The sequence below is a fragment of the Nematolebias whitei genome, chromosome 15 (genome assembly GCF_014905685.2).
Source record: "Nematolebias whitei isolate Nwh7 chromosome 15, NemWhi1, whole genome shotgun sequence".
Taxonomy (NCBI): domain Eukaryota; kingdom Metazoa; phylum Chordata; class Actinopteri; order Cyprinodontiformes; family Rivulidae; genus Nematolebias; species Nematolebias whitei.
Window position 1 is genome coordinate 26996098 of NC_056512.1, and position 23651 is coordinate 27019748.

The 23651-nt window shown below is 41.4% G+C and overlaps 3 protein-coding genes across 3 annotated transcripts in view; 2 read left to right on the plus strand and 1 right to left on the minus strand.

The window, feature by feature from the left end:
- Positions 1-59: 59 nt before the first annotated feature.
- Positions 60-1817, plus strand: mrps34 (mitochondrial ribosomal protein S34). Its single transcript, XM_037689556.1, has 4 exons — positions 60-121; positions 307-681; positions 1115-1157; positions 1315-1817. The coding sequence occupies exons 2-4, from the start codon at positions 364-366 to the stop codon at positions 1611-1613; spliced, it is 660 nt and encodes a 219-aa protein (XP_037545484.1). The 5' UTR covers positions 60-121; positions 307-363; the 3' UTR covers positions 1614-1817.
- A 1230-nt stretch (positions 1818-3047) lies between these two features.
- Positions 3048-7725, plus strand: nme3 (NME/NM23 nucleoside diphosphate kinase 3). Its single transcript, XM_037689558.1, has 5 exons — positions 3048-3100; positions 4277-4407; positions 4520-4621; positions 4785-4897; positions 7514-7725. Exons 1-5 carry the CDS (start codon positions 3055-3057, stop codon positions 7626-7628), a joined length of 507 nt encoding a protein of 168 aa, XP_037545486.1. The 5' UTR covers positions 3048-3054; the 3' UTR covers positions 7629-7725.
- A 938-nt stretch (positions 7726-8663) lies between these two features.
- The window catches only part of mapk8ip3 (mitogen-activated protein kinase 8 interacting protein 3), a gene marked incomplete in the record, with an annotated part of 43613 nt that continues 28625 nt past the window's right edge, over positions 8664-23651 (minus strand). Inside the window, 18 exon segments of the mRNA XM_037688516.1 lie at positions 8664-9188; positions 10798-10944; positions 11067-11231; positions 11581-11619; positions 12076-12189; positions 12303-12474; positions 12551-12699; positions 12789-12856; positions 12975-13055; positions 13312-13431; positions 14288-14471; positions 14567-14764; positions 14847-15012; positions 15732-15887; positions 16631-16717; positions 18916-18966; positions 21716-21875; positions 23476-23643. Of these exon segments, the coding sequence (XP_037544444.1) occupies positions 9061-9188; positions 10798-10944; positions 11067-11231; positions 11581-11619; positions 12076-12189; positions 12303-12474; positions 12551-12699; positions 12789-12856; positions 12975-13055; positions 13312-13431; positions 14288-14471; positions 14567-14764; positions 14847-15012; positions 15732-15887; positions 16631-16717; positions 18916-18966; positions 21716-21875; positions 23476-23643 (2353 nt within the window).

Here is a 23651-nt window from a genome sequence, read left to right on the forward strand (position 1 = left end):
ATTAATTTTTCCTTAAGCGGAACTGAGCACACCGTCCATAAGTTAGTACGGAACTATTTCTGTTCGGACCAGCTGAACGGAAGTTGTGTCCCTCGTTTGCGGAGGTCAACTGCTAAACCAGGCACGTTTAGACATTTTCATTGAGATATTTATCATTTTGAACATTACAAACATTTTTTTGTTTAAATAGTGTTTGTTTTGATTAATATAAAGGACTTGTTTGAGCATCGACAAACGTGTTTTTTTGACAAACGTGTTTTTTTCGTTCTACTTACTGTCAGGTGTAACATAAATTGTCGTTCGCAGGTTAAACGGAGCCCAGAGTGTTTTGGTGAACGGGTATTTGTGGGATATTTTACCGTCATGGCGAGGAAGAAAAAGGTGCGTTTCATAGCAGAAATGGCTCGGAAAATCCGGGCATATCGAGAGCTGAAGTCACGACCGCGGGAGTCCCAGAAGTACGGCCTGGACTATGAGACGATGAAGCGGCCTCTCACCGGGAAGATGCTGCCGGTCATGGCTTGGCAGGATGTCCGTAGGGAGAGCCGCCTCTTTTCTCTACTGGCTGGTTTGAGACTGTTCGGAATTGGCCGAATGTTCACCCGCAAGTCGTGGCTGGAGGACCACACAGAGCCCAGCTACTGGCAGATCACCAAGGTCAGGGTGGACTTCACAGCTGAGGTGAGAGGAGATCCAGATCACTGTGGAGCACTCAGCAAAGGAGAGCTTGTGTTAAATTGTTTTCATCTCATGCTTCAACTATGCTCTATCTATCTGTCTTATCTAAAACTGTATATAAGATGAAAAAAATCTGCATACACTTGTTTTTGCTATATTTAAGTATATTTCTAAACATAAATAAATGTGCACACACCGTGTATATTCTTAGTTTCATTTTGCATATTTATCTACTGAACACTTACTGAGCCATCACCAGAACAACCGAATTAATGCTTTGTCTAAACTGACCTGATCGTAAAACTACCTGGGAAAATTTAGCAGATTTTTATATACCTCTGCATTTATCCCGTCTTTATAATGTATATTCTTAGTGTATGTTTATATATGTTTGTCTTACAAATTCCTCACAAATCACTTCTATTTTCTTGTGTAGAACGTGGATCATGGCAAAGCCTGGGGAATCCTCACATATAAAGGTAGGATTAGACTCTTTTTTTCTTTTTTTTTCCGGACAGGACACAAAAAAAAAAAGACCTTTTAACTGAGCTGATAATTTATTATTACTCGTTTAATTGCAACATACAAACAAATAAAAAGTAACATGTTTGAATAAAATATCATTGTATTTGACAGGAAAACCTGAGAGTGAAGTAAAGGAGGTGGATAAAGTGATGTACCACGATTGGCGTCTGATTCCCAAACACATGGAGCAGCAGTTTAAAGACTTTGAGCCACTCCCAGAGCCTCCAGTGCGCTACGTCCCCTTCCCTCCCCTGCTCCGTGCCATGATGATGGCGAAGCATCACAAAGCAGGAGGAAGCACAGAGCTAGAGGAACCAACCTTGCCTTTAAACAGGGAAGTGGCGCTCAACAAGGATAACTTGCTCAGACAGGCACAAGAGGGACAGAGCAGAGAGGGTACAGCCGTATGAAGTAAAAAGTGTGCCTCAACCCTTACGTCCTGTTTTATCCTGGACTCAAACGACTTCTCTGTTCATCAGGTACAGGGTTGTGTATCTGAATTGTATGACGCGTAATAAATTTGAAATCAAACGTGGCCCATTTTAATCATTTTTTTAATGCATTCGTACATTTTTTTTAGAGCTATATGAGAATGTGTTCTGCCCATTCATGCAAATATTGGTTTCAATTTTGATATTAACAGGTCATAAAACCTTTTGTTTGTACTTTATTAAAACATCCCATGTTGGCATTACATTGTCTACAGTCTAAGCTGAAGCCCATACTGTCCAAAAATAACCTGGAGACCATAATACAAGCAACATCCAGGCTCGATTACTTCAATGCGCTTCTGTTTGGTGTCAGTCAGACATCCATTGCACGACTGCAACTTGTCCAAAATTCTGCAGCCTGATTTTTAACCGGTACCAAAGAGAGAACGTTACACCAGTTTTGGCCTCTCTGCACTGGCTACCTTTGAATTCAGTTCAAAATACTGTATGTTTTTAAATCTGAACAGTTCTGATTCCTCTTATCTTACTGATTGCTCTCCCTCGAACCACGTGGCTCTTGAGCGTACAAATGCACCTTTAGCTTTATTGATATATAATTGATCAAGTTTTATTTGTAAAGTTAGGAGCTCTGCTTGCTGTAGATCAGATATATTTTCTGGCAATATGGAGGATAGTAAAATTAAACTGGTTATTAGATTATTTTAATATAATTTCCTTTCCTTTTTTTGTTTCGAGCTTGTTTCCATAAACAATCTTCTTAGTTCATATTTTAGAAGCTCCCATTGTTTTTGATATTCCCCGTTATCTTCTGCAGTTTTTAAATGTTCTGAAATTTTTCTTATTATTTTATTTAGAGATTCGTTTTGTAATAAAGAACTATTTAATTTCCAGTATGCTGGGTATCTTTGAGTTTGCTTATCAGACGATAAATTTAAAGTTAGTACAATTGCTTTATCTGTTAATGGGGTTGACATAATTTCTGTTTTGCAAATTAACTGAGTAAGGGATTCCGAGATTAACCAAAAACCTATTCTAGATATAGCCTTGCCTCATACTTGTGTTAGTGATATTGAGATTATACAGCTATATATTTATAAAATGTTTGGTCATATTCTAATTTATTTTCCTAAAAGACATCACCACGCGAGCAGTTGACTCACTGAATTTTATTAAAATCCCTTTTAGACATTTTGGAAACGCTTTAATACACAAATAAAGTCCAGTTTTTCTTTGAATGACCAGTCACTTCTTTCCCACCGTAACGAAATCCTCATCACGTGAGCGCTGGTAACTGCACCACGTGGTCACGCTTCCGAGGCGTTACTTAGCAACGCAAAGAAGCTAGCTTCTCCGGCTTTACCACTGACTGCAGAGTGCTGGGCTCCGTCCTCCACCGACAATGATTTTCCTGTTCATGTCGATTTTCGCCCGCTTCTTTCAGCCAGGTTAGTGATACATACATGTCCGGACAACGTCCTGGGTTTTATGGAGCCTCGGTGTGAGTTTTATCGGCAGTTATTCGCAGTTTAGGAGACGCCTCGCTTCGGTTAGCATTCCGGTGTCCTGTCCAGAAACGCGCCAACTTTACCAAAAGCGCTGAAAAATATTTTAGCTGAAAGTGTGGCTAAAAACAACGAAACTACCACTGTAACCGCATCACTGTATGGATAAACCGCTTGGCGTTAGCTTACTAACTAATTACAGTTTAGTACATGTGCCCAAGACAGTATACCAGCTCACGTGCTCATGCGCAGGCGCAGACTGGAAGCTGCAAAAAAGGGTTGGCGAGAGATTTGCAGGAGTTTGAAGATGTGGTGCAGAAACACGCCCAGACTGATGAATCTGCGGAGACAAAACCTTACACAAGGACAAGAAGGACACAAGATCCTTCTTGTCCACATCCATCAGCATCTATAACAACTCTTTAGTGAAACCAGGATAATGAGTTACAACATTTCATTTCCCCTTGGGATTAATAAAGTATGTTTGAGTTGGAATTGAATGTTATTACCTCCGTGCATATTAGCGTTTTTTATGAATACGTCCACTGTTATGTCCTTTTCCTGTAATTGTTGCTTACGACAACACTCTTGCATCATCACTGTTTTCAGCATCAGCAGCAGGGTTGAGGTTTGTGCCAGGTGGCTCACAAGGTTTTAAGATAATGACCAAACATTTTGACATCAAAGGTGAAGATCTATTATCCACTCATAAATTGGGAAGATAATACAAGACATGTAAAGAAAAAAACACTATAGCAATAGTAAAAAATACAAGAAATGTGTGAGATTTCTAGTTAAGAGGTTGTAAAAACATTAAGCCAACTACATACAAACATGTCCAAATAGAAAATGGAAGAAAAAGCCTAGTGGAAATGCTTGCCTTATTATTTGTTTGGACAAATATTTTTACTAGTTCAATATGCAGCCCTTTGATTGCTTTTAGTAAATCTTTATAGGATTCAAATGTCACATGTAAACAAGGCTGTAAACCTCAAGTTACTTCCATTAGTGCCATCTGGTATGTGGCTATATATGTAACTGAGCATCATTGATTATGATGCATAAACGTAAACTACAACCAACATAGTAATACTGTGGGAACTTGCCATTCTATTCCAGGCTGGACGGGTGTGAACGAGCGCACCTTCATTGCTGTGAAACCAGACGGCGTGCAGCGGAAACTGGTGGGAGAAATTGTACGTCGTTTTGAGAAGAAAGGGTTCAAACTTGTGGGCTTCAAACTTGAGCAGGTACGATGCTAAAATGGTCTCACTTGTGGCTCGCTTGCATGATGCTTAACACAATAAATGCAAGGCATGAGCTGTTAAACAAGTTTGCGTCTTTCATGTTTGTGCAAACCAGGTGCCAGAGGATCTTCTGAGGGAACATTATTGGGACCTGAGGAATAAGCCGTTCTTCAGCTCGCTGATAAGATACATGAGTTCTGGACCTGTCGTTGCAATGGTGAGGTTCCCCAACATTCTGTGGGCATGTCCACAAGATGAGTCACACAACAAGTCAGGGTTTAAGCCTGTTTTTTTTTGGTTTTTGTTTTCCCACTACAAGTATTTTTTTTACATTTCACCTCCTAGTATGCAATGGTTTTAACATTCCTGTGTTTGTTCAGGTGTGGCAGGGTTTGGACGTGGTCAAAACTGCTCGCAAGATGTTAGGAGAGACCAACCCTGCCGACTCGCTGCCTGGAACCATCCGGGGAGATTTCTGTGTAGAAGTGGGCAAGTAAGAGCTGACAAATGTGCAAATAAGAGAAGCGTTTTGTGTTTTGCATGGCAGCTGAACACAAGCTAAAATCAAGGTTTGCGCACTTAAATTCCTTGAAAATACCATATTTTTCAGCCTATAAGTCGTGGTTTTTTTTGTTGTTTTTTTTTTGGGATAATTTGCGTGCCCTGCAACTTATATGTCGGATTAATAATGGATATATTTTTGGATTTTCCCCCATATTTATAAATCAATTTTTGGCTGAGATATGATCGTTTTCATTAGGGGTTGAACAGTATATAATTTTTAAACTCGACATTAACATAATAAAACCCGAGTAGAACTCGAGTATTTGATAACGTCATAGATCTCAAGATACAAAATAATATAAATAAATAAAACTGCAAAAAAAGGTATTTACAAAAAAAAGACCAACAAAGCATTGGGGGCGTATATTATGCTCCTACCATTTATCATACTGCAAATAAGTCACAGGAAAAACTAAACTATTAGTTATTATTATTAAACTGCAAACGTGAAGAAACATGCAGCACATCAAAAACGAAACTTAAACCGAAACTGGTTCTGGTTCGGTGGATAGGACCCGGTGTTACACAATACTCTGTGACCTGCAACAGTGCAACACCGCCCCCTACGGTCATACGGTGGTCACATAATATGACGTCACTACAGATACTCAATGTTACATTTTTAACCTCGATAGATGTCCTAGCAATCGATGTGTAGATTACTCGAGTACTCTGTTAATGCCCTAGTTTTCATTCATTCTGACTGAAAATATTGAGCACTACCATTTTCAGCCACTAGATGGCACTCGAGTAGTATGGCATGCAATAGGTAAAAGTGGCTATTAATGACACAATCGGCTTGCCATAGATGCCACTGTCATCCTTGCCTGGTGCAACCGTCAAATCGGTGTAAGGATGGTATCCCTCTGTCAGTCTCCCTGTGTCCGTACTCCCTAGTGTCTCTCAGTAATTACCCCATCAGCTCCACCCGCATGTCCTCCAGGTGTTTGTAATTTGTCTCGTCTAGTCTGTGTATATAAGCCCTGGTCTGTGTCTCAGTGTTTGTCGGTGCATCGTCTGGTACAGCTCCTAGTTTGTCTCCTGTGTTCTGCGTATAATCCTGACCTGACCCTGTCTGTAAGTTTTTTCTGCCACGTCAGATTATTAAAGTGATTATTATTTTACACCCTCGCCTCTTAGTTCTGCATGCGCAAATGGGTTCGTTCCTGCTCAGCTTCACCTGAAAACCGTGACAATCAGCTTCATTTCACTGCACAGCTCCGGCTAAATGCAGCTGATTTGATCATTAAAGTGCATTTAGTAAGTAAAAGTTCACCTGAGACACAGCTTTGCTATAATGTCGAGCAAACAAATAATTGTTTTTAGGTGCTTCTTAAATTTCAAAGAAATGCACGCACCTATTTCCACGTATCGGCTTTTGAAATACAGCTGATTTGACCATCAAAGTGCATTTATTAAGGAAAAGTTAGACTGAGACAGTGTCGGGACCAAAGCCAACCCTAAACGGAGAGGAAACAAGCCTCACTTCAGCAACTTGTTCTGAATAAAGAGAAACAAGATAAGAGTTTACTGCAGCTTAATGAGTGGAAAAAGACAATCTGCTGTTCAATAAATTAAAGCTATGAAGCGAAGCGATTTCAGAACGACTTCAGTAAATGTCTGGTACCTGCTGAAGCAGCATAATAAAGGCTGCAGAAGTCCTGGTTGGAACACAAACAACAACAAAATACATCCAGAGCAAAACGATTGTCATCGTTATCATGATGAATTTGTTGTCTCAGTTTAGTTTCACACTTAATTTAATAATATTTACAAAATACAGTAGTTAGAATTTTAAGTTTCAGTGAAACACTTTTATAGAAGGCGGGACTATTTCTTTTCTCTTCTGTAAACATATGAGGTTTACAAAAAGACAAATGATTTTTATTTATTAATAATTTCTAAGTAGAGTTGGATTGACATGAGTTTTCTACAGCTGCTGGCTGATCTACAGTTCAATTTAATTGAGTTTACAGTATTTATAGAGCGCCAAGTCGTCTCAGGTCACTGAACAGAAACATTCATAAATGTCAATTAATAACATTCATTATCTGAGGAGCAACATCAGATGTTTGTCCAACATGTATTTTTCATTTAGCAAAATATAACAATAGTTGCTTAACTTAAATACAAATATATTCATCAACTTTTAGAACTTTGTACACTTAAATGATAAATTATAGAAGAGCTGTTTAATTGATCCGTCTCTATTTACATGTACATTTTTAAACATCCTAATAAAGCATTAAATGTTCTGTTGAATTAAACACTTCATTGTGTTTTTGTTTAAAAAAAAATCAAATTTCAGATATTTCATATGAAATTGTTGACATTTTAACAAACAAAATAACTGAAATTTGAAGGAGTGAAATGGATTTAAGAGAAAATTAAAATGCATTTCGTGGAGTGTTACGTATCTAACAATCCAATAACAATAAAGTAACATTTTAATCAATTTACTGTTTTGATGTTTGTATTAATAATTTGTTTTGGTTTGGGCAAAAAACAAAGAAATGATCCTTAACTCTCCCTGCTCTGCGTTCAGGAACGTGATCCACGGCAGCGACTCGGTGGAGAGCGCCCAGAAAGAAATCTCTCTGTGGTTCCGTCAGAGCGAGCTCCACCACTGGGAGAGCAGCAGCAGGAACTGGATCTACTGACAGTTTGTACACTTCTGTATGTAAACCAGTGGTCTTTAATGTGACCTGTTAACAACAAAAAGATCACATCCCGCCTCAGACGAGTCTTTTTGACGTTAGTGGCTCCACCCTGCCTTTACTGCATTTCTGTTTACATATTTCTCTAAAGTCTGGAGAGAACTTGAACAAAGAGGCACTACGTGAGCAATTTATGATAAAATATCTGCTTTGAGTCTAAAACGAGCAGTTGTATAACTTTGGATTTATGATGTGCGCCGTGAAATGTCAGGTATTCGGCTAAGATGTGCATCACGTTTCCATGTCTGTATTCAGATGAAAACCTTAACTTGTGTAATTAGTTGGCGTTATCCAACTTTAAAACAACTGTTCTCACTGCATCTAAATTGTTTTAAGCTTTAGAACGTTACTCTTTTTAAATACATTATCGGTAATTGTATGTTTTTGACTCTTGAACACTTCTTTAGTTTTTTATAGTGGAAAATGAACCACTTGTTCTTGTTTCAGTGACAGGATGATTAGTGTGAACATGAATGTATGGAAGTGCTTGAATTTTAAGTTTCATCCTTTAAAACAAAATATAATTTAGATGTTTTGAGAAAAACACAACCAGCTGAACCACTTTAACGCTTCCCTCATTTACTGTGTTTTGAAAACAAACGATAAATATCAGCTTCTTTTTTTTAATACTCTGTTGTAAACACTTTTTTTTTGTGATGTCAAACAAACGACCACACATTAAATTGCTTTCAGCACACAAATATGTTTAATATTTAATCCACAGAGATCAATGCACAGATTTCCATACTGAACCAAGAGGATGAGCTTGAATCCCTGCATATAAAGTAACAGCATGCCATCGTCCACCTGCGTCACACCAAACCAGCTGGTTAGGGAGGGATTATTTTACTAACAGAAGTTTGGAAACGGTGAACTCAGCCCCTTTGAGTGGATATGGACATGATGTGACCTTTGAACTGCTGTAAATGCACCACATGTTCTAAAAACACGCTGATGCAACACTTAGATTTTCTTAGGGGGGGAACCCAACAGATGCAGATAAACTTATGGAAAAGGTGCAACTCTTGGGCCCATGGAGAACAAATGAGTACACAAGGAGGCAAACGTGTGCCTGCAGGGCGAGTGTAAGATCACTGCAGATGAGGGAGGTAGTCATGAGGCTGGATTACAAGGCTTATGATGATCGTTACAATTTCCAGTGTGGAGCAGACTTAAGATGGCAGGCAGATAAATAGATCAGAGAAAGTCATTTACAGTAATAGGAACGGGTATAATAGAAGGAATGATGCAAGGCTCGGAGGGTTTTACAGCCAAAGGGAAACTTTTACATGACCCGGGATTATTACAAGGTTTGGATGGTTGGAAGCTTTAATAAAAATCAAGAGATTCTTTTTAAAGAGGCCAGTTTCAGGCATCATTCGGGCACGTACGACACCTGCCAGACTATAATGTGGCTTCGCTCAGCTTTGCTCAAAGCAGGTTTCATCTGCGAAGCTTCGCCACTGCTTTCTCCTTCCTCCGTCTCATCATCCTCTCCATCACCTATAAAAATGGATCGTAACAGAGTTTTAAAACCACAGAGAAGCTACTGTAACACGATAAGTCATTTTTACATTACATTTAACAGAGCTCTGTATTTGACACCAGTGTTCTGACTAATGCACATTGTAGGCTGCAGTTCCTTCTGTCACCACCAGGTGTAGATCAGTGCTCATTATTTGAAATATACTCAGGCTTTTAACATTTACCCTCGTTTTTTTCCATATTTCAGTCCATCACTGTGAGAGAAACTAGATGTCATGTATGATTTCAAGAAGAACACCATCACTTTCATTAGTTGCACTATGTGACACCTTTGCATAGTTTTGAACTGTAAGTCAAGACATTTATGGTTCTGTCTATAAGGTACCACTTTATCATGAAAGTAACTTATCGAAGGAATCCTGCTTTCCTGTTCAATATTAGATGATTCATCGAAACATTTCTTAAGGTAGTTCAGAACTTAAGTTGAGCTCGGTTGAAAATTATGAACTGATATTTTACTTGTTCTATTTAGTTTTGTTTAATACAAATGATTATTAAACTGTTACTCAGTTTAGAGAAACTGTTTATTTCTGATCGAACTGATGAGCTAACGGCTAGTCTGAGTGGGACCAGGATTTAAGTGGATTTCTGGCAACTTGAAACAAATCAAGTCCGCTCATTTTATCGCAGTTTATACTGTACAAACACGGTTATAAACCTTAAGGTTGCTGTTGGTCTCGCATCACATGGTTATTCCAGCAGAAATATCATATTCTTGCAGGAAACTGCTCTGGGCTGCACTGGCTAGCTACTGCAGACACTACCTTTATTGCAAACAACCACAGATTCCATTTTAAATGAGTGTGTGGTGTGAAGTTGACACTGCTCACATGAAACAAGCTTTTAGGATCAAAGCTCTTAAATGGACTGTAACTATCTGGCGCCTTTCTATCTAATGAAGATACTCAAAGCACTTTACACTACGATCTGTGTCCTCATTTACCCATTCATGCAGCACTCTACTAGATCTGTACAAAGAATAATCAGTACTTTATCACATTCATGCACCGATGGGACACATTGGAGGCTATGAGGGGTTCAGTGTCTTGCCCAGGGACACTTCGACATGTGACTGCTGGTGGAATCGAACCCCCAATTCTTGCACTGGAGGACGACTGCTCTAACCACTCAGCCACAGCCGCCCTGACATTTAAATCAGCAGCAATCCACTTTGTTCACTTCAGCAGTTGTTGAAGTCGTTCTAAGAGATATGCAACAGGTAAGATATTAACTGTCCATATGTTTCCACAGAACCCTTTTAAGGCTGCAGCTTCTGCTTTCACAAAGAGGTCAAAGCATGAACATGTCAACGCGAGTGTGTTAACTTTAAGCTAACTGTGGTCATTCTTTGTTCTGTCCAACTTTAGAGCAGCGACTGAACTAATGCAAATTATTTTAGAAGACGCGCAAACATCGCAAGGATAGATTATATCGGAAAACATTTACACTTTTAAATCAATCACAGCTGTAAAGAGACGGCAGACAAAAAGTTTTGAGCTCTTTGTGGTTATATTTGTTTTGATGAAGGCGTAAATGAGCGAGTGGCGTTTGCTCTGTGAGTGTTCACCTATACGGAAGTCGATGTATCCCTCTCCTCCGCTCAGCACCAGCACGTTGTGAAAGCTCTGCGCCTCCGTCTCTGTTGGTGCTGTGGAGCTCTGTCCTTCTGACGGGCTGTCCAGAACGCTGCCGTTCAGGGTGGCCAGCACGTTGCCTGTCACAAATAAAACACCTTCAGATCAGTTATTTAAAACTTTACAAGAAGCGTTAAATGTTTAACTGGATTTCAGTTCAGGAGCTCGAAACGTGACCAGGCGGGTCAGGGTTCTTACTGACCCGGCACAGAGACGAAGAACTTGACGGCGTCGCGGTGTCCGTGGAAACACAGCTGGGCTTGTGCCATCGAGCAGTAAGGGATAAAGCTGCCGCTGCTCTTCTCAGAGCCGTCGTCGCCGTACACGTGGATCACGCCACCGGAGGACGTAGGCGACACCTTATTGGCTGATTGGAGCACAAATGATGAGAGCTCAGGAAAATTCACTTTCTAAACTTTAGGAAGTTTTTTTTTTGTCCAAATAACTTCACACATGCAATGAATTTACAGCACAAACAAAACGGTTAATCTCGATAGAGTTGACATGCAGAGCATCTAACACCAAACCCCTCGCTAACAAAACCATAAACACCTAAATCACACTGAATCTGTAATCCTTAAATAATCCCAGAAGAACCGAGAGCTTAACTTGAAGCTTTAAGAGCAAAGAGAAACAGTCTGCAGGAGACGTGAAGGTTTGACCGGGTCAGAACAGTTCGAGCACAACAGGAGGAGGATGGGAGCGCTCCCACTTACCCCTCAAACCCAGGAGCTGACCCCGGTGAAGGACCACCGCTTTGGGAGGAGGAGGAGAAGGAGGGAAGAACAGGAGAAAGAGGACAGCAACAGTAATAATTATGAGCCAGACTGAGTGAACGACGTACGAGCACTGAGGAACATGGAAGGTGGGAAAAGTTGCAGGAAGAGGAGAGAGGGTTAGCTCAAAAGGAAACTATAAATGTTTTTATGCAATATTAATAAAATGAATCCCAATATTTGTTTTGTCTGATAGAAGCATGAAAACAATCTAAATATAATGAGATTTTCAAGAGTTGGTTTGTGTCATCATCATATCTAAAAGTTAGATAATTTGAAAACGACTTTCTGTTTTTCAGGTAACTTAACACAAAAAACAAACCGTCTTCTCAACCGTTTCTAGTGTTTTTAACAGTTTATGTCCACTTCTTATTCCAGTAACTTCGGATCACTCCTTCAGTAAGCATCAGTCACTCGTTGTATAAATGTACTCACTTTCTGTCAGAGGGATGGAGATGATCACGCCGTTTCCGGTTCCCACCCAGAGACGATTTCCACCAATGAGGAGGGCCGTGATCCGGACAAAAGAGAAGCCCAGCTTGCCCGTACCTGCGGGTGAGAGGAGCGCACGTCAAGGCTGAACAGGAAACGCAGTGTCTGTTGTGTCACGACGGCTAAACCTGTGGAAAAACAAGTCACAGATTAAATAACGAAAAACTCACCCAACATTTTACTGACGTACGGTTCGATGTCCACGTCCTGGAGGTGCTGGTGTGTGTGCGCGTGGTACAGACGCAGCGTGGAGTCCAGTCGGATGGACACCCACACGCCGTCGCCGATCCACGCCAGCTGCCGCACCTGACTCTCCCTGCGAGGGTGGGCGTCGAAGGACTTCTGCAGAATCACATGGGGGGAATTGGTGCTGCCGTTCGATGCTCAGTAAAATAATTACATAAAGCAGGTAACTCACCTCTATCTGCATGCTTTTGGGCTGAATGACATGAACCTTGTTCTTGTAGCCGCACCACACCTTATCGTGGACGACAGCCATGCAGCGGATGGAGTGATGAGGCCGACCGAGGTCCATGAGGTGGTAGTTGGACAGATCCCACTGACCATCTGTCGATTAAAAACAAAGTAAAACTGTAACTCCGTCCAGCAGAGAAGCACGGACTCCGATAGGACAAACAATCAGTAGGCGTCCATACCTTCTGATCTATGAAATATGGCGAGCGTTCCATCGGCGAGCGCGACCAGAACCCGACCTTTCACGTGCCTGCAGTTGGACGGAGACAGAAACTGCTGCAGGGATTCAAAGAGACGCTTACAGAGCCTGAAATCAAGCAGTTTTATCTCCGACCAGACGATCTGAACGCGGGACACGTTTGTCTTACACCAGACTGAGCACGGAGTCTTTGAGTTTGATGGAGTGGAGACACTTCTTCCAGTTCCCCACAGCTGAGTGGACATAAAGCCTTGAAGGAAAAGAAAAGAAAGTTCAAACTGACGAAACAAGAAGCTCTATATTCAGTCAGATCTATATTTATGGTTTAACAGCTCCTGTATCAATTAACCTTTTTATTCACAACAGTACCAATTAAATACATCAATATCTTAATAGATTTATAAAAAGGATAATTTTTATCTCCCTCAAGTGGATTTATTTATAAGTGAATAGCAGGAAACGTCTATAAAGGTTTCAGTCATAAACAACGCTGCGGTGTGACTCACCAGCCATTCTGGGCCCCGAGCCACATGGTGGGGGCCACGCTGGTGTAGTTTTTAGTCTCTTCCCCTCCATCTTCTAACTCTGTGGGCTGAGAGGCGTCTTCTTTGAACTGGCCCGTGCTCCTGTGTGGACACACCTGTTCAGAACCAGTACTCGTATCTAGGCCTGTCACGATAACAAATTTTGCTGGGCGATAAATTGTCTCAGAAATTATTGTGATAAACGATAATATTGTTTGAAATTTGACAATAATTATTTAGTAATTATTGTCAAATTTAAAAAGAAATGTTGGTTAATTTATTTTGAGTGGAAAACCTTTTTTGACCACCGGATGGCAGTATAAGACTGTTTGAACCGAAGGATGGATAGTGAGGAAGCGAGCAGCGTGTCTCTTTAAGAAAAATGGGAGGGAGGCCCCTTGACGTGACATGGGCTGTTTCTCGTTCCTGTTTCTGGTTCTCAAAATGGTGGACGCTCGGTGAGGTTTGAGCTCTTTAGCATAGCATTTTTCACACAAAGCTTTTAATAAAAAATCAGTAACAAGTTCTCAGCTTCTTTTGCAGAGAAAAACAACTTTTTACACAAAGGCACGGGTTTCAACCGTGAATTGTGGAGCTTCGACAAGACGGAGGATTTTTCCCCGAGGTCGGCCAGTTAGCTTAGCTCGTAGCTTAGCTTCTCAGCTTAGCTGCTTTTAACGATCCAAAAACGTGATTTTGGATCGTTAAAATGGATTTTCAAAAGAAAAGAGAAAGGGAGGGGTCAGTGAAGAGCACCGGAGTTGAGCCTTTTGTCATCCAGTGTCTTCAGTAGAAAGAGACACGAAGAAACGATAAAGCTGATAAATGAAAATGAGGTTGATAATTTTAATTTATCGTGCAATTAATTGATTTATCGTTTATCGCGACAGGCCTTCTCGTATCTACCACAGATGGCTCCGCCGACTTGCTTGGACTCAGATGGACTTTGACCCCCTACCTATCGAAGGAATCCGCCGGGCGAGGCTGAGGGTCAGTGAAGACGTGCTCCGTAAAAGGTCCCAGGGGTCCGGACCTCATTTCTGTGTGGTTGGGCGTTGTTTCGGGAACTTCTGTCGCCTCCGTAGCTTCCTCAGCCGATTGGGCGGGGTGCATCTTGCCGTTGCAGTGGGGAGCGGCGGGGGCTAAAGAACACCAGACAAATAAATTCAGACGACGCGGTTTGTAGAGCGGCCACCTTCCTGTGTCAGAGAGGTGCAGAAGAGTCAAACAGGCCCACCTTGACTTTTATCTATGATGGGTGTATCTGTACGGGAGGAGCAATTGCTCCGGGCGACGCTGCAGTTTGTGGCACAGCCGACGAGCGTGATGCCTGCCAACATTCCCTCCACCCCTCCAGAGTCCTCCCCACCTCCAGCTCCACCGTCACTCGGATCCAACACGATTTCTCCTGCTGGATAATCGCTCTCGCTCGCCGCTGGAAACAAACACGATATGTTTACAAAGGAGCCACACTGACCCACATATTGATGGACTTGGAGCAGCGGTCTCCAGCTGACCCGGCACACTGGAGATGCAGAGCACGTGAGCGTTGCAGACGTTGAACTGGTCAACGAGCGAACCCGGCTGGTTGGCGTCGATGATGACCACCTTGCTGGCGGAGTGGGTGCTGGTGAGGATCCACACTCGGCTGTTCATGCTGTCCGTCTCCTGGAGCTCCTTTGTCTGGGAGAGGACGCATTGATATTGTGAAATCCCAGAAACCAAAATTAATCTGGATTACTTTCTCCCTGCGAGGGACGGACTTGTCTTTGATTAACACAAATTTGACGGTTCAGTGTTGAATGTATTAAACCGTAGAGGAGATGGGCAAGTAATGCATAATAACACTGTTATTAATTCAAAAAGCGTTCAATACAAAAATCATGTCCTGGATGACTGAGAATCTTCACCAGCATAACACTGTTATTAATTAAACTGCAGTAAACTATTAATAAGCAGTTACAGTGCATTAGATTAAAGGACCAATATTGATTCGTGTCTTGCAGAATAGTAAACCATCATTGATTGTAAGCTCTATGCTAACTGTTTATATTATATATTTTCATAATTTATATGTTAAATATCAAACATCGTCAGCAATTTACCTGCATGAAAGCACTGAATATTTGGAAATACAAAATTTGCTTTGGCATATAAAGTTATCAAAGTGAACATGTCAAATTACACGATAAAAACTATTTGACACGGTTATGTTCGGTATACTAAACAAAAACATCTGAACCTGCTTTAATGTAGTTTTGTATAACATTATAAATGTCTATTAATGCTTTATAAGGTGTTTACAAACTTGTGAAAACACATTTTCAAGCATTAATAGATCCTTTTTAAATGTACTTTTACTGTAAAGTAACAGAAGAGATTAGTGTCCTCAGAGGGCCTGCCTTTTTCTTCTCAGGAGACGTGTGGTTGGTCTTTTTGCCGTTTTTGTCCTCCTCAGCCTGCAGGGGGTTGCTGACGCCTGACGATGCTTTGGTCGATGCCACCTCCTGGCTGCTGGCCCTCCATCCTGTCAGGTCCACTCCTGCTGCACACCATAACTGCAAACATGCACAAATGCAAAAGTAAAACTGTGGTTAGAGACAGTCAGGTTCATGAGTCAAAGCTGCAGCACAGACACATACATTTGGCAGCCACAGCACACTAAGGATAACTGTGACGTCTCAATTTTGCAATCAAGTACATTACATCTATCTTCAACAACAAAAAAAAGGTAAATGGACTGTACTTATATATCACCTTTCTATCTGATCAAGACACTCAAAGCTTTTTACAACACAATCTGTGCCTTGTTTACCCATTCATACAGCACTCTGTTAGATCTATACAAAGACTAATCAGTACTTTATCACATTCATACACCGATGGGACACACATCGGAGGCAATGATGGCTTCAGTGTCTGCTCACGGACACTTCAGCATGTGACTGCTAGTGGAATCGAACCCCCAACTCTTGCAATGGAGGATGACTGCTCTAACCAATTGACCACAGCCGCCCCAAAAACACAACAAAAGAGCAGATTAATGAAGTAAAAACCCAGGTCTGAGTGAATAAACTACAAAGCTATGACAGTTTAATTCAGGGCTATTCAACTGATGGTCCAGGGGCCACATTCGGCCCGCAGGTAAGCTCAGTTTGGCTCACTGATACTAAATTAAATTTACGTACTAACAACAACTGCTGGATGTCTAGCGCATAAGCTGTTAATTTTTAGTTAATCCACCCCCACCCCAATCAATTTAGATGAGTATTCTTGTTTTATTTCCTAGCAAACCTCTTACCTTCCTGTTGGGGTCTTTCTCCACCAGGGGGCGACAGTACACTGGGACCGGAACGTTCTTCATGCGGTTATCTTCTTTGTCACTGGTCTGCAGACAGATGTGACCAACAGTCATGAGGCCAGAGAAGAAGTTAATTATCACCTGGTTTCATTCATACATCTAAAACCATCCTGATGACAAACACGGGTTAGAAAAACAGTGCAGGACCAGTTTTAGATGATGCATCAGAGGTGAACCTGATCCCTCTGCCTCGTGCATGATGCACTGTTGGCTGCTGCAAATAAAGGCGCAAAGCTATTTTCAGTTGTTTTATCCCCCTAGATTTAAAACCACAACAAATGCATTCAGTATGTTTAATTTAATTTAATTTTCATTCCCAGATATTGGATAAAAGTGTGAAAGATTAAGAAAAAAATCTGAGTTGTTCCACAAACTAAAAGTTCTGCACACAGAATGATGATCTAAAAGAAACATGCAACCCCATTTTCAAAAAAGTAATTTTTTTGTGTATAATGTAATTTTTTTTTCACACTGGAACATGATAATCATATCAATTGTTTAAACAAACAAAAAAATGACAACTTTTTGAGGGTCACGAGCAACAAAAGGCGGTAAAAGTAAGTGGTGCAATTAAGACTCAGCTGGAGGAGCATTTTGCAACTAAATAGGTTTTTAGCAGCAGGTCAGTAAAGGACTTGTGTATAAAAGGAGCATTTTGGAGAGGCTGAATCTCTTAGAAGTAAAGATGGGCAGAGGTTTACCAGTCTGCAAAAAACTGAATCTAAAAATAGTGGAATAATTTCAGAACAATGCTCCCCAATGACAAATTAGGAAGACTTTGAATATTTTATCATCGCTAGCTCTTAATATCATCAAAAGATTTCAGGAGTCTGGAGAAATCTGAGCTCAAAGGACGGGGCTGAACGTCGTATTAGACGTCGGTGATCGTCCGGCCCTCAGGCGGTACTGCACCGAAAACAGGTCTGGTTCTGTTCTGGACACCACTGCCTGGCTCAGTGTCACTTCCATCATTCATCGTCTGTAAACACAGCTCACTGTGTCATTCCCAAATGCTGGTTAAAGCTCTTTCACACAAAGAAGAAGCCATACATGAACACCATCTAGAAACGCCACCATCTTCTCTTACAAAGCTCAATTAAACTGGACTGAGGCGAGGTGGAAAACTGTTCTGTGATCAGACAAATCAAAATGGAAACTTTTTATGGAAACCACACATTTGTACTGAATAAAGGGACCATCTGACCGGTTATCAGCACACAGTTCAAAATCCTGCTTCTCTGATGGTATGGAGGTGCATTAATACCTCTGTCATTGACAGCTTATACATCTGGAAAGGCACCATGAATGCAAAAAATATATATAAACAGGTTTTAGAAGATATGCTCTCCTCCAGAATATCTTTTTTTTTGTTTGTTTTTAAGAACGCCTTCCATAATTCAGCAAAACAATAATAAACTGCATCCATTACAACAGTATGGCTTCGAAGCAGAAGACTCCAGCTGCTGATCTCCGAAGTCCAGTCCTCTCAATAAATCAAAACATGAAGCATCGTGACACATAAAAAAGTCCACAAAAAGGAGCCAGGAGTGTCGAACACCTAGAATCCTCCATCAGTCAAGAACGAGACAAAATTCTCCTCCAAAACCTCCAGCAGCTGCTCTCCTCAGCTCCTAGACGTTTACAGCCTGTTGTGAAAAGAAGACTGGACAAACATGACCCTGTCACAACTTACTGTAGATATTAATTTCTTACTGTAGATATTTGATAATTACTATGTTCCACTGTGAATAAAACATGGGATTATGAGATTTACAAATCATTGCATTCTAGGTTTTTTATTCTTGGACAACATTCCAGCTTTTTCAGAACTGGGATTGTACAGATCAAGCCTCTGTCACAGTAAACAGTGCAAGAAGCTACTAATTGAAGTAGGGCAGGTGGAGGCAGACGGAGGTTAACGGTAAAAAAGCTGTGAAACAGAAATGGGATAAAAAATAAATGTTGGGGGGGGGGGGGGGTGTTTGACTCCACAGAAGGATTTTCACAGCTGTAGTCTTCACACCTCAATATTTAAAAAAAATCACATACATGCATTTTTTTTTTTTTTTCAGTTGACAAGTCACGTGTGATTCTTTTTTAAATTTCTGTTTTTTGTTCAGCAGCTTTCAGCTTCTGCAGGGGGTCGGCAACAGGCGGTTAAAGGTTAGAGAGGGAGGGGGAGCCATAAAGGCGCATGCTGGCCGGCACTCTGTCGTCTCACTTGCCTGTTGTCTCTTCAGCGGGCTGTCCTTAGCGCTGTCCGTCTGACCACCCGTCTGTGGAAGACCAGAGTTAGAGCCACCTGCCTACCAACACGCTCTGCTACCGAACCTTCGGACCGTCACAGTCAACTCGGAGGAAACACTGACATGCTTCAAACCAAAGGAGGAAAAAAAACTGAACGCTTTTTCCCTCAGCTACTGGACTGATTTACAGAAGTTCATTCTAATCTCATAACCAAATCAAAATCAGTAATAAACTGGTTATATTAAGAACTCTTCAAATAAATAGTGTTCAGATACTGATTATTTCTGTTCTTACATCATCACAGTTAAACCTGCTGAAGACAGTCAAAGGTGATATTTATTCCTGTTGAGCTGCATTTTCTGAAATCCACACCCGAGGAGACATGAAGCGTTTTAACAAAGCACTTTGCATCAGTGGTACCAAACTTTTTCTTTCCTCAACCCACTTGTGCACACCTAACAAGGTTAAGTCAGGTCCTCTGTGTGAGGATGGTGCCCCCTTGTGGTGCGTACTGGTCCTGCGCCTCGTGTACCGTATTTTTAACCGTACACGTTACACCGCCCTATAAGTCGCATCAGTTCAAATTTGTCTTATAAAGTGGAAAAAAAACATAAATGTGTCGCTTCCCCATATACGTTGCATCTATTATGCGTCACCGCTGACAACCCGGAAATGTGGGCCGGTGTTGTGCCAAAAATTGATCGGCTGCCAAATGGCGGCCGCGGGAGGACTTTAACAAGAATTTAACAAGATTAACATTTAAAAACAATTAATTGCTTGCTCAACATTATAGTAAAGGTGTGTCTCAGTTGAACTTTTCCTTAATAAACGCACTTTGACGGTCAAATCTGCTGCATTTCAAAAGCCGATACGTGGAAGGAGGCATGTGCAGAGGGACGAGTCACTGTGCGTTTCTTAGAAATTTAACAAGATAACCACCTAAAAACACTTATTTGTTTGCTCGAATTTATAGTAAAGGTGTGCTTCAGTTGAACTTTTCCTTAATAAATGCACTTTAATGGTCAAATTAACAGCAAAATGAAACTGGTTTGATGTTTGCTCCAGGCGAGTTGGACGAAGGTGGCATCTATGGCAAGCCGATTGTGTCATTAATAGCCACTTTTACCTATTACATGACACAACGGCATGCCATACTACTCGAGTGCCATCTAGCGGCTGAAAATGGAAGTGTTCAGTATTTTCCATGTCAGAATGAATGAACACGGTCATATCTCAGCCAAAAATTGGTTTATAAATATGGGAAAAAAAATCCATAACTAAGTCACTTCAGCGTATAAGTCGCAGGACATGCAAATGAGGCAAAAAGGTGCGACTTATAGGCCGGAAAATACGGTAATCGGTCCCCTTTTTCTACCCGTTATGTGTCCCAGGTGTTTGCACTTTGTCTCGTTGGTGTTTGTGTATATGAGTCTGCGTCTTTGTGTTTCTCGTTTTCTGGGCATTGTCATCGGAGTATGGTTCCTTGTGTCTGAATATGGTTCTGTGCTCCTGCGTGCCTCCCTCCCTGTCTCCTGGTTATAATGTGAGTTTTTTGCTGCCACGCCAGCTCTTTGTTTTCGTCAATAAAACGTTTTTCGTTATTTAACCTTCTGAGTTCTGAGTCCTGCCTGCGCTTGGGTTCGACCTGCTGCAGATCTCGAATCTCTGGACGGATTCTTCTTTGTTGAAACGTTTCGTCTTTTACCAAACAGACTTCTTCAGTCTGAGAGTTTTCAGTCTCTCAGACTGAAGAAGTCTGTTGGATAATAGACAGAGGACGTGACTTAACCTTGTTAGATTTATCTACCTGGATTATTGAGCATGCATCAGGACGCTTGTGCACACGTTTGATTTTATTTTGTCTCTGAATCCCTCCAAAGACCTGCAAGTTCCTCACACCTGAACTACTGAATACCTAGAAACCGTTTATTGTTTGCTTCCACCGTGGCTGAGGGGCAAGGTGCCGGCCGTCTGACTGTGACGAGGTGTGAGCGCTCAGTTTTTACCACCTGCCACACCGCTGCTGTTTATTCTGCACTTTACGGTAGTCACCCGGAGTCGTTCTAGATCCGTGCAGCCACCACTGACAGAAGTTCTTCCCAAAGCCTTGAATAATGGGTTAGTACTCAGAAGATCTGGATCAGACCAGCTCTCCTCCCTCACTCTGCTGAGTCACTACAATGATGGAAATATGTACGTGTTTTTTCAAAAGCACGTGTAAACATTGGAAAAACTAGAAAAAGAAAATCTCGCAGTGTGCAAAAGATCCTATCGTCTCATCTCTTGATGTGACTTGCAGCTCCTGTTCGTTTCTCTAACCAGTTTTTCAGCCAGTGTTTTACTCAGCTGATGGATGGACTCACTGTCTTCCATGGCTGGTGATTAAACAAAAAGTGCATCCCTTTCAGCGATGCACTGATGTTTTTTTTCTTAATCTTTAATTTTATAAAAGCAACCACAAACAGCTCTGTGTGCGACAGCAGCACTTCCACCCAGACTTTTAACAGCCTCTACTGATTCAGAGCAGCGCTTAGAAATTAAATCTCAAAAAGTTTAGTAGTTTAAAACTTCCAGATGTTTTGTGACACGCTTTATTATTTAAAGGCCTAAAAGAACTTAAAAGCCTGAAAAATGTACTTCATTTTTACTCTTTCCATTAGATTAGTTTAATAACTTTAATGTTACATGATGATTTTCCCTGCAGACAGCTTTTATTCACATGTGGTTTATTTAAAAATAATCCCCGTAAGGAGGTGCGGCAGACTGGATTGTGTTTACCTGTTTGAATCGAGACGGCACGCTCCAGCCACAGGCCTGCATGATGCCGTCGTCGCGGCGCATGTGCTCGCGCACCTGCCTGTACTGTTCCCGCCGCTGCTCTCGGCGGGCCAGCAGCGCCGAGTCACTGAGGAGAGACGCAACACCGTTACTGGCCAGTCTGGAAGCACCGGGAGGGAAGGGAGAGAAGAGCGAAGCGTTAGCAGCCCGGCCAGCCAGCAGCAAGAGAGGAAGAGGAGAGGAAGAGGAGAAGACAGCACAAAGTGAAGCGGTCGTTTTCACCTCTCTAAACTGAATCAGGTTGTAAAATTAGAAATCATAAGATAGTGTGGCTGAAAGTTCTTGGCTCCATAGATAAGATTAAAGTAAAGCTCATGTGTGTTAGAAAGTCTTGGTTTTAATAAAGCAAAGCCAAAAAAAAAAGCCTCAGCTGAAAGTAATTGTGATGCACGATATTATCGGCATGGTATCGGTATCAGCCGATATTAGTAATAAAGTTAAATATTGTACATCAGCCATTCCAGCAAAATAACTCACCGATATAAAAGGTGCTGTTTTTGTATGACAACCCAGTAACGAGGATGCTGCAGCGCCAGCACAACGTGATGACGTCACACGCGCCATTGAGTTTAGATTTGTGAAAATGTACAAATTTGCACTGTTTGAGTGTTGTCACTTTGTTAGAGAGAGTAAATGTCATGAATAAATTTGACATTAAACATAATCCAAGTTGAAGTGTTGACATCTGCATTTAGTAGCAGCCCAAACTGACAAAGACCATGCAGAATAATGTATTTTAATTCCACAGCAGAGAAAGCCATGTAGTCTCTGTAAGTAGGTCTAGGAGGGGAAATATCGGTATTGGTATCGGTTATCAGCCAAATAAGTTTTAACATATCGGCATATCGGATATCGACCAAGAATCCAATATTGTGCATCCCTAGATAGTAGTTTTTCTGTCTGTTAGCAAAATATTTCACGAGCCAGAAGAAACATTTGAATGAAACTCTGAAAGTTATTGAATTTTTATCTACAGCGGATCAACTTCTGAAGTCGTTCCAATTCAAAATGGCGTCCCAGCCAGCAGACGTTAGAACACACAGACATGGCTTTAACGCGGCCAGTTTCATAGAAACTGAGCTAAAGTTTGTTGTGATAGTAGCTGAGCATAATCCATAATTGATATTCTGAGTGCTACTCATTGTACAATTGTTTTTTTTTTGTTTGTTTTTTTTTGCTTAAAACTTTCACATTGACTGTTGGAGTCAATCATGTCTGTTAGCAAAATAGCTCAAGAGCCAGGGGACAAATTTTAATCAAACTCAGAATCTACATCTTATGTATGCCAATTTAAGATGGCCGCCACTTCTAATCAGCCTTAACAAACACAAAAATGTTACAACTCGGTTTGTTGGTAGCCGAGAGTCATCCCCAACACAAACTCTGAGCACTAACATGCGAGATTGTGCAAAACGTTTTAAAGATTTGATGGAATCGTTTATGACGCCATCATGTGGTATAGCGTAAATATCTTCAGCTTAAAACTCTGGCATGAAAGGCAGTGAGCGATACGGTTTCCTTCATTTGAATAAAGTTATTTGTCTTAATCGGACAGAAGAGAAGCACGAGTTAATTAGCAGCCGTTAGCAGTGCTGCTCTCTACTCTGCAAGCCGCCACAAGCGAGCCAACATCCGGGAGTTCGGACCAAAGCGGAGGAGAAAAGACGAGTTTTAGGCGTTGACGAGGGTTTGCAGCTCACTCTTCAGGGAAGAACTCCAGCGTGCGGTTCGAGGTGGAGATCTGACACATGGTGTGGCTGCGGCGCTGAGTCAGCGCCGGAGACGGAGACTTGTAATGGATGTTGACGCTGTAATATGGACGCTTGACGGGCGGGGGGCTGGAGGACGAGCTGAAGAGACGGGCAAAGCTTTGTGG

Bases quoted from the DNA above. Each gene is read 5' to 3' on its own strand.
- mrps34 (XM_037689556.1), top strand. From the start codon at position 364: ATGGCGAGGAAGAAAAAGGTGCGTTTCATAGCAGAAATGGCTCGGAAA. The intron at 682-1,114 runs GTGAGAGGAGAT...TTTCTTGTGTAG, and splicing joins GGGTGGACTTCACAGCTGAG to AACGTGGATCATGGCAAAGC. The intron at 1,158-1,314 runs GTAGGATTAGAC...TGTATTTGACAG, and splicing joins GGGAATCCTCACATATAAAG to GAAAACCTGAGAGTGAAGTA.
- nme3 (XM_037689558.1), top strand. From the start codon at position 3,055: ATGATTTTCCTGTTCATGTCGATTTTCGCCCGCTTCTTTCAGCCAG. The intron at 4,408-4,519 runs GTACGATGCTAA...TGTGCAAACCAG, and splicing joins TGGGCTTCAAACTTGAGCAG to GTGCCAGAGGATCTTCTGAG. The intron at 4,622-4,784 runs GTGAGGTTCCCC...GTGTTTGTTCAG, and splicing joins CTGGACCTGTCGTTGCAATG to GTGTGGCAGGGTTTGGACGT.